Source organism: Populus euphratica, unplaced genomic scaffold, assembly GCF_000495115.2.
Source record: "Populus euphratica unplaced genomic scaffold, PopEup_1.0 scaffold250.1, whole genome shotgun sequence".
NCBI lineage: Eukaryota > Viridiplantae > Streptophyta > Magnoliopsida > Malpighiales > Salicaceae > Populus > Populus euphratica.
The window spans coordinates 84,165-98,309 of record NW_011500005.1 but is presented as its reverse complement, the minus strand read 5'-3'; the positions used below and the strand labels follow the sequence as shown (position 1 = coordinate 98,309).

Below are 14,145 nucleotides of genomic sequence, written 5' to 3'. Positions count from 1 at the left end.
AGTATCAACAAGATGGGATCTTGAGACAGCACTCACACTCCTTGATCTTCTTGAGGATACTGTTTTTCTTGGTAATGCGTGCTGCTTTGCTGAAGTTTCTTTATCTGATGTTGCTGCACTTGTTGTTTGTGCCCTTCTTGATGTGGATTTGAAGGCTGCCATTGCCATTCTTTCTTGATTCTTTAACAATTGCTGTGAATTAAAAAAAAAAGAATTAAACAAGTGAAATGGGCAACAAAGTTCTTCACTTTCCAATGTAAGATAAGATTGAATCAAGTGAAGAGGATAGTGCTCTCTGCGTGTGTGTTTTTAAGGTATGTTCGTTGATAATGATGGGGATATGGGGACGTCTGTGTTAAGACAAAAAGGTTTTGTGGTATATTTGCAGAAAGTGAGTTTGTTTTTTAAAATATTTTTTTATTTTTTAAAATTTATATATTAAAAATATTAAAAAAATATTAATTAAAAAAATATATTTTTTAAATATTTTAAAAATATAAAAATAAACAGACCTTTTATCTTATTTTACCAAGTATCGCTCTAAATTGCTGTGTTTGTGTTAAAACAAATTTTGCCATAGCTTTTTTCCGGAATTTTTTTTTTTTCAATGAATATGAAAAATATACTCTTTTGCAAGGAATTTTTGGGAACGAAATTTCAGAAAATTAATTTTTTAATTGAAAATTAATTTTTTTATAATTTTAAATTATTTTAATTATTCATCTAAAAAATAATTTTTTAAAAAATAAAAAATATTATTTTAATTTTTTAAATAAAAAATATTTTAAGCCACAATTCTAAATAAACATATTTGAGTTGATGATTATATTAATTAAAATATAATTTTAATAATTTTTAAATTAAAATTATATTATTCTAAATTTATTTAAAAAAATTAAATTAAAGTTCCATGTGATGATAAATTAATTTGCTAAATAGATTAAATTATACCTAATTAAATTAAGTAAAGCTATATACATAATTAAAAAACCTGAACTAATACGGTGAGTTAACTCATGAATTAAAAAAAAATTATATGATTAGCTTAGTTAGAAATTTGGGTTAATGTTAATCTAGTAAAAATTTAATTTTTAATTCATTGACTTTTTTATAAAAATAATGTTATTTTATCTTTTTAAATTTTTTTAAATCGACCCTTCAAGCTTTTCTTCGCATTAACTTCAAAACCAGTATTATAATTATATTTTAAAAATAGGTATGCTTGGACTTGATATGTTTTTTAAGTGATACGTTATGAATAGTAACGTGATATTTCACTTAAAGATATATTAAATTAATATATAAAATTTTTAAAAAATTATTTTAATGTTTTTTAATTAAAAAAATACCTTTACAAAATTAATCTCCAAACATTACTAAACATATACTAATTTGTAAACTTTTAAAACTAAGGAACCAAGTTACAATCATATTATAAAAGTAGGGACTAAAAACAATCTAATATCCAAAAACAGCTTGGCGCGCAAGACCCCAAAAAAGGCAGCTTTGCACAATCCCCAACGCATTCGGAGAGAAAAAAAATCCTTAAACCCTAAAAAAGCCCCAATGAAACCCAAACCCTTCATTTCTTTTCCCAATCTTTCCTCTTCTTCTATGGCATGAACCCCTCTTCTCTTACAAGATTAAACCCTAATTCTTGCAGCCCCATGTCTCTCCCCTCCACTCTCCGTCTCTCCTCTCTTCTCCACCGTCTCCCTCCTCCTTCCTGCCGTTATTTCTCTTTCCTCCACCACCGCTCCGTCTCCGACCTCCGCTTCTTCTCTTCCTCCCCCCGCATCCGTCCAGTTGTTCAATCTCGCCGCCGTGAGGAACCCCCCACTGATGATAGTGAGAATGGGAGCCTGTTAGTGAAGGATCCGAATGGGGGTAGTCCAGGCGGTGGAAATGGGCGGGTTGTTCAAACGGAGCTTCATAAAGAGGCTACTGAGGCCTATATGGCTTATGCTATGTCTGTTTTGCTTGGTAGAGCCTTGCCCGATGTTAGAGATGGGCTAAAACCAGTTCACCGGAGGATTCTGTGAGACCCCCTTTTGTCTTTTCCTTTGTTTTGTTATTTTCGGGTGTTGGTTTTTAATTTTTTAATTTTGTGTTTTTTCCTTTGAATTTGTAGATTTGCAATGCATGAATTGGGGCTTTCTTCGAAAAAGCCGTTTAAAAAATGTGCTAGAGTTGTTGGTGAGGTTAGTTGTTGAATAAAGCTCTCAATAATTGTTATAACCAAAGATAATTATTATCTGATTATTTTGTTTTGGGTTTCATTTTTTTATTTTTTAGGTTTTGGGCAAGTTTCATCCCCATGGAGATACTGCTGTCTATGACGCACTAGTTCGAATGGCGCAGGTAAATTGGGAATATTTCTTTTTTTGCTATTTGCTTTGAGTTTTGATTGCTGAAACTGCCCGTTTATCTCCTAGCCCGTTTATCTCCTAATCACTTGAAATTATTTAGTTACAATTGGTTTTATTATTCAGGATTTCTCACTGAGATGCCCTCTTATTCAAGGGCATGGGAATTTTGGTTCGGTTGATGCGGATCCTCCTGCTGCCATGCGATATACAGAGTGCAGGCTGGATGTATGTTTTAAGACTTAATTTTAATTTTAGCAAATGTAACTCAATGTATATTTATTTGTGTTAGGAAGTTTGACATGGTTTGGTTTCATTTGTGTCTGATGCTTAAGTGTATTCATGCACACGATGTCTTGTATTTCACTGGGTGTCCTCAACACTTTTGTTACATTTGAGCTTTTAATACGCTGCCTCATCTTCTTATTTTATTATGTACTACATCAGTTCATTGTCTTATCCTGAGGTCAAAACATACATTTTTGGTACATTATTCTCATGTGCTTGTTATAGTTGCTTGCACTCACTGGTGGTACAATCTTATTGTTCATTATTGCCCATATTCTTGTTTATATGCTTAAAGAAACAATGGCCTTGAAGTATAGGCAGTTGATTTTATGTACAATTCTTGCAGGGACTTACAGAGGCAGTTTTTTTGGCTGATCTTGAACAAGATACAGTGAGTGCTATTCTCTATTGTATGTTTTTACATGGTTTCCATGTTTTAATTTGGCCCCAACATCGTGTTGAGTCATTATATTGCATCTCTTGCAGGTTGATTTTGTCCCTAACTTTGACAATTCCCAAAAGGAACCTTCACTTTTGCCTACTCGGCTTCCAACTTTATTGTTGAACGGTTCTTCTGGGATTGCGGTAATTTTAATGCTTTACCTTTTATTTTCCCTAAAAGTTGATTTCTGTACTTGCTCTTGCTTTCCAACTTCTCTCTCATCCTCTTAGTATATGTTTTTTGCAGCTAACTCAAAGTAACATCCTTTCATTCTCTTCAGGTTGGCATGGCAACCAAAATTCCTCCTCATAATCTTGGAGAGCTGGTGGATGTGTTATGTGCCCTAATTCATAACCCAGAAGCCACTGTAAGTGCTCTAAACCTCAGCCTTTTGGTTTGCTAGTTGAGACTTCTTGGGAACACTTGGAAATTATTTTCTTGTGAAATCCATTGATATCTTTTTCTGTCATTTTTTATGTTCTTTACTGGTTCCGTGTGCAATTCATGTCTAAAATATTTTGGTAGGATTTGATGAACAATTAAGGCAGCCTTCCTACTTCATACTTGTTAAGGAATAGTCTTTTGCCAAAAAGGATTTTTTAGTGTTTTCTAGTTGTATAATCCTCTGATTTTCAAAATAAAAATTACTTCATACTTGTTAAGGAATAGTCTTTTTCCAAAAAGGATTTTTTAGTGTTTCCTAGTTGTATAATCCTCTGATTTTCAAAAAAAAAAAAAAGATTCTTTTTCATGGTTTTATCATTTCATTCAAGAATAGAGTCAACCCAATTCCCTTAGTTGGCTAGCCCTTCAAAAGCACTTGTTTAGGATGCATTAATGCTATAACTTGCACTAATCTAAGTAACAAGACTTCAGATGGTATGTATAAAAGGTAATGTCAAGGAGTCCCATTTCTCTATCATCTTGCCGTATGCATGGCATACAAATGTCTGTTTGCCATCCAAATTGTAAACAAGCTGAGGTTTTTAAGTCCAGATTTTTTTTTTCAAAAAAGCGTGGGATATTTTGAAGAACTAGCTTTTATGGTATGTTCTTTGCACATAATTCACTTTATTTTCTCAAAATATATTTATTTGCTTATTTGCTACAGGAAAAATACTTAAATTTTTACAACATCTTAAATTTAGTATTTAATTACTAGTAATGTTTTTATTAGAAATGTTTTTGAACTTTAAAAAATTGGAGAATATTTTTGCTTAAAATGATGATGCATAGCTATATAGTTTTGTTAGCAAAATTATTCAATATTTTTAAAAATAATAAACAATCTCAAAGCATACCAAAATTAGTTTCATTGTTCTTTTCATTACTATAGGCTCCACCACACAATTTTGTTAACTTTAAAAAATAAACAGTCTTAAAGTATACCAGAATTAATTTCACTGTTCTTTCCATTACTACATGCTCTACCACCCAATTTTTGTAACTTTAAATATTTAACTTTAACATCAAAATTCATATTATACACTCTTTAATTTCTTTTCCTTTTTTTTGATAGGATGTTAATTACTTTTCCTAATTGCACTTTATTGAAAAAGTAAGGATTCAATTTTTTTTTTACTTGATTACCTTTCCTAATTGGGCTTTCGTAATGATTTAATTATTTTTACACATGGACCAATTAAAACAATTTTAACATAGGGTATGTGGGGAATACAACTGAATACGAGCCCTTTTTGAGCCTCATGTTTTTTTTTTTGGAATACAACTGAATACGAGCCCTTTTTGATCCTCATTTTTTTTTATACTTATTGCACTATTTATTAGTATATATGTTATATGACATATGATTAGAGTGCCAAAGGAAATTTATGCCTTGCTGATTTTATTCTTTTTTGCTTCTCTTACCTCCTTTGGCCAAAGGAAATTTATGCCTTGCTGATTTTTTTTTTCACTTCTCTTAACTCCTTTGGACACACATGTAATTATGAAGCTTATCATCCTAGAGTTGTATGGTTCCTTTGCATTTGTGTGTGTGTACATATATATCTTATATCGTCATCAGAGACAGAGAAGGTTTTCTTATGTGTTGCATTTTTCACCACAGTTGCAAGAGTTGTTAGAATACATGCCTGGACCTGACTTTCCAACTGGAGGAATTATCATGGGAAATCAAGGGTATGCTAAATTTTTATTTCACATTTACTTCCTCCAATTAAGCAAGGTGATGCATGCTTATTTATGAATTTTGATATCTGTATATTTGATTAAGGATCTTAGACGCATATCGATCTGGGCAAGGACGTATCGTAGTCAGAGGAAAAACAGATGTTGAATTGCTTGACTCGAAAACAAAGAGAAACGCTGTTATCATAAAAGAGGTTATACATTTTGGTTTGTTGTTGGTACTGGCTGAACATACTTGTTTTCAAATTTTCAAGACTTGTCTAATGTTTTCCCACTGAAACAGATTCCTTATCAAACCAACAAAGCATCGCTGGTGGAAAAAATTGCTGAACTTGTGGAGGATAAGGTATTGCCGGAAAATAATTTAATATAAGAGGTTTACCAAGTTGATATCTGTATATAATAATAATCTATCCTTCTCTTTTTAATGCATAACAAGTGTTTGTCCAGCTTGGTGTATAGTCGACATCTTTATTTCCTTGCTTCTATTCAACAATCAATGATTAACAACTGCATCTTCAATTATAAGTCTATATAACTCTTAATGACTTCTAAAAACCTATATGATCTCATAACATATGATCATGGAGGATGGAAGTTGATTTTCACTGGCCAAAAGTGACCCAATTTATCATTCATATCACAAGTGTGCAAGTTTTGTTGTTGTAACCAAATTTTTTATTTCCTTTTTTTCTGCAGAATTTGGATGGCATTAGTGATATCCGTGATGAAAGTGATCGTTCTGGCATGCGTGTAGTTATTGAGGTATGAGAAACTCAGTTTTTGCAGTAAAGCAGTAAAACTCATAGACCACATTCATCTGTTGCTCATGTTTTGACTAATTTATTTTGTTTCACTACACAGCTGAAACGGGGGGCAGATCCATCAATTGTGTTAAATAATCTTTATCGTCTTACTCCTCTTCAGTCTAGTTTTAGCTGCAACATGGTTGGGTATGTAGTATTTTAGAAGTCAAGATTCAGTTTTTTTGCTGCAGTTAGCTTTGATTTAGCAGATCTGATATTGCTTTACACATTGTGGTTTGTGAATTATTTCATTTTTAAATGTTTAAGCTTTATGCACTGCATACTTTCTTTTCCCTCCCTTTCGGAAGTTTTACTCATGTTAATCTGTTTTATGGTTCATTATTCTGTAGTTGATGACAAAACTTGTCATTTGGATGGAGATGTTATAGTGGCAGACATGATATGAAATGATGAGAAGCAACTATAACTTCTGAAAACTTTCTAATTTGGGACCCATGGAAGTTCTAAACCAACTGGAGAATAAGGCTATATTGAAAGATCACAAATTAAAAACATAATTAGGCAAAGAAAAACACAAAAATGCCATTAAATAGTACCTGTTAGATTAACATAATCAACAAACAGGTTGGAATTCTTACACTCTTATGGCTGAAATATTAACATAATTTTTAAAACAGCATGGTAGGCATATGATCTCATGCATTAGAAGGATTCTGGAGATGATGACCTGGCAACTGTATTTGGAGACAAACCAAAAGGAAAGTTGTGGAAACATTTTTTTTACTGTTACTTCCCCTCTTGTTAGTTGTTGGTCACAAGTGCATTCGTTTTCTCATTTTGCTATATGCATGTGCAAGTAAATGATCCATATGACCATGACATGGGTATTAACCTTTATAACCTTGTGCTTTTGCATGGAGTTGTGGAAGATTCTGCTGGTGATATCTGTGAATGTAGCAAACCCATTACTATAATTGTACGCTTGTGTGCAAAACTCAAACTCCCATTATTTTTGCCATGTAAAAAAAATATAAAAGGAGAAAATAAATTATCGCTGATTCACTGTGGGGACATTATTTTCTGAAATTTAAATGGCATATTGAAACAATTCTGAAATTTATCAAAACACCTGTTGGATTACATTTTCAAGAGATGTCTATATTTTTCGGTGTATTGTGATGCAATTCCTGAATGGTTTTAGCAGTAATATATTCTTACATCATCTCTTGTTGAAGATTTTGTCCTTCTGTAATATCACATATATTCTAGCCTAATTTACTATTCTCCTTAAACTTCTAATTTGATAAGCTTTCTCGCCTAATGTCGTGTATCAATGCATTTTGCATCACTTGCTGTGTCACAGTATTCTTGATGGACAACCTAAACAGATGGGTCTGAAAGAGTTGCTTCAGGTGACTACTTTAACATTGTTTTATTTGAAATTCCTTAGCAATTTGTTCTTAAATTAGAACACATTATTTTAATTTTTTCTAAAGCTATTTTTTTTGTTTTCTGAAATTTCTTTCTGTAATCTAAAATATTGTTGACATGATAGAACGTCTGGAAACTGAAGAGTTTTCCATCTTTTTTTCATTACCAGGCATTCTTAAACTTCAGATGCTCTGTCGTTGAACGGCGTGCCATGTTCAAGCTTTCTGAAGCACAGAAGAGAAGACATATTGTCGAGGTATGTTAAGGTAATTCATAGTTTTCTGGACAAAATAAAAGGCCTTTTGGCTGTAACATGCTATTCCAACCCTATTCCTCTCTCTATGTCCTGATTTGTCCTCCATTTGTGCACACATGTATAACCAGGCATGCATGTGTGCTTGGTCCAAACTTTTCCAATCCTTATAAGTTGAGCTTGGCTCTTTTTTCATATGATAGCAGCATTAAAGAAAGTGAGTAGGCTGACCACTTGCATGAGATGCCCTCTCATTTTGTGAAATTTCCTTTTTTTTAATGACTGATGGCTGTTGTTTGGGCTCTAAGGGCATCATGGCGGGGCTTGATAATTTGGATAGAGTGGTTGATATAATTAGAAAAGCTTCAAGCAATGCAATTGCATCCGCTGATCTAAGGAATGGTAAGTTTCTTTTGCTTTTTATATGTATCTTGCTGATGCAATTAATTCTGATTTTTGTGGTGTTGTTTGGTCCTTTGTTCACACATATACAAACAAGTTCATTATTTCTGGTGCTTGTAAATGTTTGCTACTTTTCTCTGTATCTTGAATTCAATGTGTGATTTAGACCATGCTTGTCATTCCTACTGATCTAAAATTAACCCCTCACAGCACTGGTACATGCTTGCATTTGTGGAGTGTCAATCCGTCTATAATGTGGATTATTTCTGGTGCTTGTAAATGTTTGCTACTTTTCTCTGTATCTTGAATTCAATGTGTGATTTAGACCATGCTTTTCATTCCTACTGATCTAAAATTGACCCCTCACAGCACTGGTACATACTTGCATTTGTGGAGTGTCAGTCTGTCTATAATGTGTACTGTTCTTGGGCTTTTTTTGGCAATCAAGAAAAAAAAAAGATGAATAGGATGAAGGCTTTTGGAATCCTTATTCTGTCAAAAAAAAAAAAACCGAGAATGAAGATGTTCAGTTACATGGAATTTGCTTATTTTCTGACCATGAAAATAAGCTAAAAGCCTAAAACAAACAGCAGTTTTGAATACTGAATATATTTAGGGATACACATGACTTCATGCATAATGATACAAGGAATCTTGGTAGCATAATTAAGTAGCTCCAGTTTTTAAATTCTTTGCATATTTTTCTTTTCCAAGTTTCAAACCTGTACTAAGTCTCTATTAACCGTCAAGCACAAGCTTTCTAGACTTTTTGATAATTGCCAGTATCCATGCCTTTTATTGGCTTAAAGAAACTTTAGTCCATTTTGCTTATTGTTATTCATATTCTGGAATGCAGAATTCAGCCTGTCTGAGAAACAAGCTGAAGCTATTTTGGACATAAGCCTAAGAAGGCTTACCCTTCTTGAGGTGACTACCATGCCTTAGGTTATATTCTGTTTATCTATGAGATTCCATAATGGTACAATTCTGCAAACAGTATCATGTGAAGCAGATATAATTCTGATTGTGCAGGGGAAAAAGTTTGTTGAAGAAAGTAAATCATTGATGGAACAAATAACTAAGCTAGAGGAACTACTGTCAAGCAGGGGAAATATATTACAGGTAACAAAAACTCCAGTAAATGATGTTTGTTTCCTTTTCTTTTTGAGATTCGTGCAAGCGAGCTGAAATGTTTTAGACGCTTTGTTTTTGTTTAGGCAAGGTTATTTGTTTTTCGTTTCTTGCCAGTTGCAGTTTTTGAGTCATTTTTATGGGTTAGAACAATGGTGAAAAGATTGATTTTGACCCTATTCACTATGTAAATGTTTTAGACGCTTTGTTTTTGTTTAGTCAAGGTTATTTGTTTTTGCTTTCTTGCCAGTTGTAGTTTTTGAGTCATTTTTTATGTGTTAGAACAATGGTGAAAACATTGATTTTGACCCTATTCACTATGGTTGGCTCTGATTCATCCTCCAATTCCCTCATACTATTTTTTTCCCCAGTTGATTGAACAAGAAGCAGTCGAGCTTAAAAATAAGTTCTCCAATCCAAGGCGTTCAATGTTGGAGGACTCTGATAGTGGTCAGCTTGAAGATATAGATGTTATTCCAAATGAAGAAATGCTCCTGGTAATTGGCTTTGTTAATTTCTGATGGCTTTGTGACTAATATCTGGTTGTTATGCTTATATTCTTCCATCTATGCATTTTTTTTTCTTTTGCTGGATTAGAATTTCATCTCATATAATTTTCAGGCAATTAGTGAAAAGGGCTATGTTAAGAGGATGAAGCCTAACACGTTTAACCTTCAAAATCGTGGAACAATCGGTAAATCTGTTGGGAAGTTGAGAGATAGTGATGCAATGTCTGACTTCATTGTCTGTCACGCACATGACCGTGTGCTATATTTCAGGTACTGCTCTGCTTTTTCCTTTTATTATTTATTAGGCTCCAACAATCTATAGATCTGTGTCTTGAATGGATTAGAAAAAAGTAATTCTGTCATAATAATTGGTTGTGGCACACTTTACATGTTGTGTCTGCAGTGATCAGGGAATAGTATACTCGGCTCCTGCTTATAAAATCCCTGAATGCACCAGGGCTGCTGCTGGCACACCACTGATCCAGGTAATAACTGTTTTTTCTCCTTTGCTTATTAATGAATTTCTCTAACGTCTCAAGTTTGTATCCCTTTCCTGTTGGAGACAGTTCTTATCTTTATCTGATGGTGAAAGAATAACTTCCATTATTCCTGTGAGCGAGTTTGCGGAAGATCAATTTCTACTGATGCTTACTGTCAATGGCTACATCAAGAAAGTATCTTTGAACTCTTTCTCAGCCATACGTTCAACTGGAATCATAGCAATTCAATTGGTTTGTCCTCTTCTATTCTGCTCTAGCATTCAAGTTTCATTCAATTCCCTGATGAAAGTATGCTCTTAAGTTTCAAATGTTAACCCGCCAGGTTCCTGGCGATGAACTAAAATGGGTCCGCTGTTGCACAAATGGTGATCTTGTGGCCATGGCTTCACAAAATGGAATGGTCATCCTCACTTCCTGTGAGAATGTAAGTTATCTTATGCTTTTCTACCTGTTATAATTAATGATGTTCAAGCCATTTGAACTAGGCCCTTGTAGCCCTTGATACTGGCAAAGAAAGAACATGTTTCTCCTTCACTATATTTCATCCTCTCTCTGTCCTTCAATTTGTTGCCAAAGGTAACTGCAGAAGCATAGTGCACCAGTGGAGAAGTTAGTTTGAAGAATTACAGAAAGCAGTTGGGAGTGGAAAGGGCTTGAAAATGATTGAGAACCAATAGTGTTGTGAAATGATTTATTCTATGCTGACATGACTTTTTTCCTCTGATATTGAGATGAATTGAGACCAGTTTCAGATTCATATTTTTATTATATTACCTAGCATGGTCATTACTAATATTGCTAATCATTGTAGTGACATTTCTATCCACTCTGTAGCGTCAAAATAGTGTACACTTGAGCATGCACATGAACAAGTTTCCAGATTAATTTTTCATAAATTCTCTTGTACAAGTGGTTTATGTGATGAAGCTTTTTATTGCCAAGCAAACCATAAGTTGTTTGGATCATGGCTTAATTAAGTAAGTTGCTTCCAGCTCATTAAGATGCATTAACTTTCTGTGAACTATGGCTTTGCTTGTTTGATCTTTACCAATACATGGCAATGAACCTCAAGCTATGAGCTGTTGCAAGCTCTCTTGCAGTATGAAGTTTTTTCCTTTTAACCAAAGTCATATTATTATCTAATTGGACTCCCTGAACCCAGATTCGAGCACTAGGTAGAAATACAAGGGGTGGAGTGGCCATGAGGCTAAGAGAAGGTGACAAGATAGCAAGCATGGACATAATACCAGCTTCCCTGCAGAAAGACTTGGAGGTGGCGTCAAAAGATTCTGAGAACAAGTAATTGCTCTGATTTTGCTCTGTGTAGCATCTAATAAAACACCATATTATGTATTTGCAAGAGGTTCACAATGTGGAATGTTTAATTCTTTGCAACTTAAAAGATTCTCATTATTTTTTCACAACAGCAACAAGGGCACTGGTCCGTGGTTGTTGTTTGTGTCTGAGAGTGGTCATGGAAAGCGGGTTCCCCTCAGTAGCTTCAAGCAATCACGTTTGAACAGAGTTGGATTAATTGGTTATAAGGTATCACGACTGTTGTACTATTGTTTTAACTTTTAACACCATTTAATGTTGCCTTGTAGAGTTGTTCTACAGCTTGACATTTCCTCTGCTCTGTTTTTTTTTTTTTTTTTGAAGTTCTTTGAGGAAGATCGCTTGGCAGCTGTCTTTGCAGTTGGTTTTTCATTGACAGGTATTGTTATATAGTGGTTTGGGGTAGATGCTTTTATAATACTATTGATTACGCTTGCACTTTCTTATCTTTGTGCTAATTTTCTCCCTTCTTTTTCTCTGTTATAGAAGATGGTGAAAGTGATGAGCAAGTGGTTCTTGTAAGCCAAAGTGGCACTGTCAATCGAATTAAAGTTAGGGATATTTCAATACAATCCCGCTTTGCAAGGTATGCATAGTTGTTTATACCAAAGTATTTTGTAAGCTCATTTGTTGACAGCAACAATGTCTGGGTCTATCCATGTTATCTAGTGGAATATATTCTTCCATGCACCTGTAAACATCAAATTTGCATTTCTTCAGGAATTTCTCTTCCAAAAGAAACCAAAATAAATTATCTCGTTTCTTACCACCTTTGGAAAGAGAGTTGATTGTTGATGGTCCAGAATTGATATGCTCTATAGGTTCTTGCTAGGCAGGTTTGCAACAAATTCTGGATGTGAAAACTATCCATTTTGCTTTCAGCTACAAAAAATACCGAAGTGCCTTGGTTGAATTTTGAGGGATAATGTTTATGATTTAAAGGTTGAAATATGATAACTGAAAACTGAGCTAAGTTAATCCTATAAATGGTTCCTGGCCACTTGGCTAATCTTGTATGGTAATTTTGTTAGTGTTTGCTGTCATCTCTCTCCAGGGGAGTTATTTTGATGCGGCTGGAGCATGCTGGCAAGATTCAGTCAGCTTCATTGATCTCCGCTGTGGATCCTGAATTAGAGGAATCGGCACCTGTGCCTGAACTCCTATCCGAGACATCATTATAACAAATTCTGGGGATCACTTGTATATGTCATGTGCAATTGGATCTTGGGTTAATCTTCCTCGTGCAACCTTGAAGACTTAGTTGGCTTTCCTGCTGTTAATTATTAGAGTACAAAAGGGAATGTGGGTTAGACAGTGTTGGTGCTAGCTTGTTAGCTTGATCATTGTTAACTTTTCGGATCACTGATCTAAACCTCTGAAGATCATAGCTGGAGCACGCCCTTGATGTGCAGCGTTATGAGACAACTATCATATCAAAAAAGTCTGTTCATATCATTTATTTAGACCTCTTTATGGAAAAAAAAGAGAAATCACCCTAAGTTGCTTTCAATTTTATGGTAAAATGTATCTTCTATGTTTTAATGCGAAAACTTGCCCTAAACATATTCATTGTTGGGGGTAATAGACTATGAAGTCCTAGAACGTTGATTAGGGTCCTCCTAAACCTGGATCCCGCCTGATACTCGCTTTTAAAACACGGATGTTGGACACCAAAGATGGTGAAAATTGAGTTGGGTTTCCAACCAGATTTACTTCGATTATTTTCAAAATAGATTCAAATGCCACAACTTATTTTTAATGGACCTGATAGATCAAGTTAGCATAATCTAAATCTAATTTGGAATGTGTTCCAAAATCCAAAAAAACTAAGAAGCATGACATTGATAATTATAAAGAAAAAAAAAACCCTTCAGTTTCGTTTACGTTGGACTCAGCCGATGCTAGTTTGAATTTAGATGGCAGATTTGGGGTGCTGGGAGCTGCGGTCCAACAGTGTGTGTTTCAAAACTTTTGATTTTTTTTCTTTAAATTAATTTGTTCTTTTGATATTCTTCAATTGATATATTGATTTAAAAAATAAATTTTAAAGTAGTATATTTTAAAATAAAAAACAACATCAACTACTCTCCCAAACAATCAAATATCAACTCTATATGGCAAAAAATCCGATGCAGAGTCTCCATTCATGCACGACCTCCCCCGTCCGCTATTCGTGCTTGGGCTTGGAAGATTTCGGACACCCATATTTGTCAAATCTGACGAATTTCATCAAAATCAGGGTAAGTTGATGATGAATTCCTAGATTTTCTGTAGTAATATTGCTTAAAATGCTAATAAAATTGGAAACCCCAGAATGATGAGATTTCTTTTTCAAGACCCCAATCACATACCGTATACGTGTTTGCTATATAAAGACAGAGACATCTCTAGGAGTACCATCTCATGATCAAGTTTTAGCTCAGTTCTTGCCTACGTTGTTAGCACATTCAAGATGAGAAGCTCACTTCTTTTTGTGGTCTCATTCATGATTGGTCTGCTCTTGCTTTCTTCTCATGAAGGCAATGTTACACGAGGGAACGACTTCTTTCAAGGTTTTAATCTCTCAAAGCGTT

At 34.1% G+C, this 14,145-nt stretch overlaps 1 protein-coding gene and 1 long non-coding RNA gene across 4 annotated transcripts in view; both read left to right on the top strand.

Annotated features, from left to right (window-relative positions):
• Positions 1-1,510: 1,510 nt before the first annotated feature.
• The window catches only part of LOC105141076 (DNA gyrase subunit A, chloroplastic/mitochondrial-like), a 14,138-nt gene continuing 1,503 nt past the window's right edge, over positions 1,511-14,145 (top strand). Inside the window, exons 1-27 of one of the 3 annotated variants that reach the window (XM_011048172.1) lie at positions 1,511-2,038; positions 2,132-2,201; positions 2,296-2,361; positions 2,493-2,594; positions 3,001-3,045; positions 3,141-3,239; positions 3,377-3,463; positions 5,165-5,235; positions 5,330-5,438; positions 5,528-5,590; positions 5,944-6,009; positions 6,109-6,197; positions 7,375-7,423; positions 7,612-7,698; positions 8,004-8,097; positions 8,954-9,024; positions 9,130-9,219; positions 9,600-9,725; positions 9,850-10,007; positions 10,141-10,222; positions 10,304-10,468; positions 10,560-10,661; positions 11,400-11,536; positions 11,665-11,782; positions 11,897-11,951; positions 12,062-12,158; positions 12,627-13,027. In XM_011048172.1, the coding sequence (XP_011046474.1) occupies positions 1,620-2,038; positions 2,132-2,201; positions 2,296-2,361; positions 2,493-2,594; positions 3,001-3,045; positions 3,141-3,239; positions 3,377-3,463; positions 5,165-5,235; positions 5,330-5,438; positions 5,528-5,590; positions 5,944-6,009; positions 6,109-6,197; positions 7,375-7,423; positions 7,612-7,698; positions 8,004-8,097; positions 8,954-9,024; positions 9,130-9,219; positions 9,600-9,725; positions 9,850-10,007; positions 10,141-10,222; positions 10,304-10,468; positions 10,560-10,661; positions 11,400-11,536; positions 11,665-11,782; positions 11,897-11,951; positions 12,062-12,158; positions 12,627-12,753 (2,844 nt within the window). In that variant the 5' untranslated portion in view covers positions 1,511-1,619 and the 3' untranslated portion in view covers positions 12,754-13,027. Of the gene's footprint in view, positions 2,039-2,131; positions 2,202-2,295; positions 2,362-2,492; positions 2,595-3,000; positions 3,046-3,140; positions 3,240-3,376; positions 3,464-5,164; positions 5,236-5,329; positions 5,439-5,527; positions 5,591-5,943; positions 6,010-6,108; positions 6,198-7,374; positions 7,424-7,611; positions 7,699-8,003; positions 8,098-8,953; positions 9,025-9,129; positions 9,220-9,599; positions 9,726-9,849; positions 10,008-10,140; positions 10,223-10,303; positions 10,469-10,559; positions 10,662-11,399; positions 11,537-11,664; positions 11,783-11,896; positions 11,952-12,058; positions 12,159-12,626; positions 13,028-14,145 lie in introns of those variants that run through there. The other 2 variants (XM_011048170.1, XM_011048171.1) reach the window with 2 other exon arrangements.
• On the top strand, positions 13,699-14,123 carry LOC105141077 (uncharacterized). Its single transcript, XR_845299.1, has 2 exons — positions 13,699-13,812; positions 13,909-14,123. It is a non-coding gene; the product is annotated as an uncharacterized LOC105141077 (long non-coding RNA).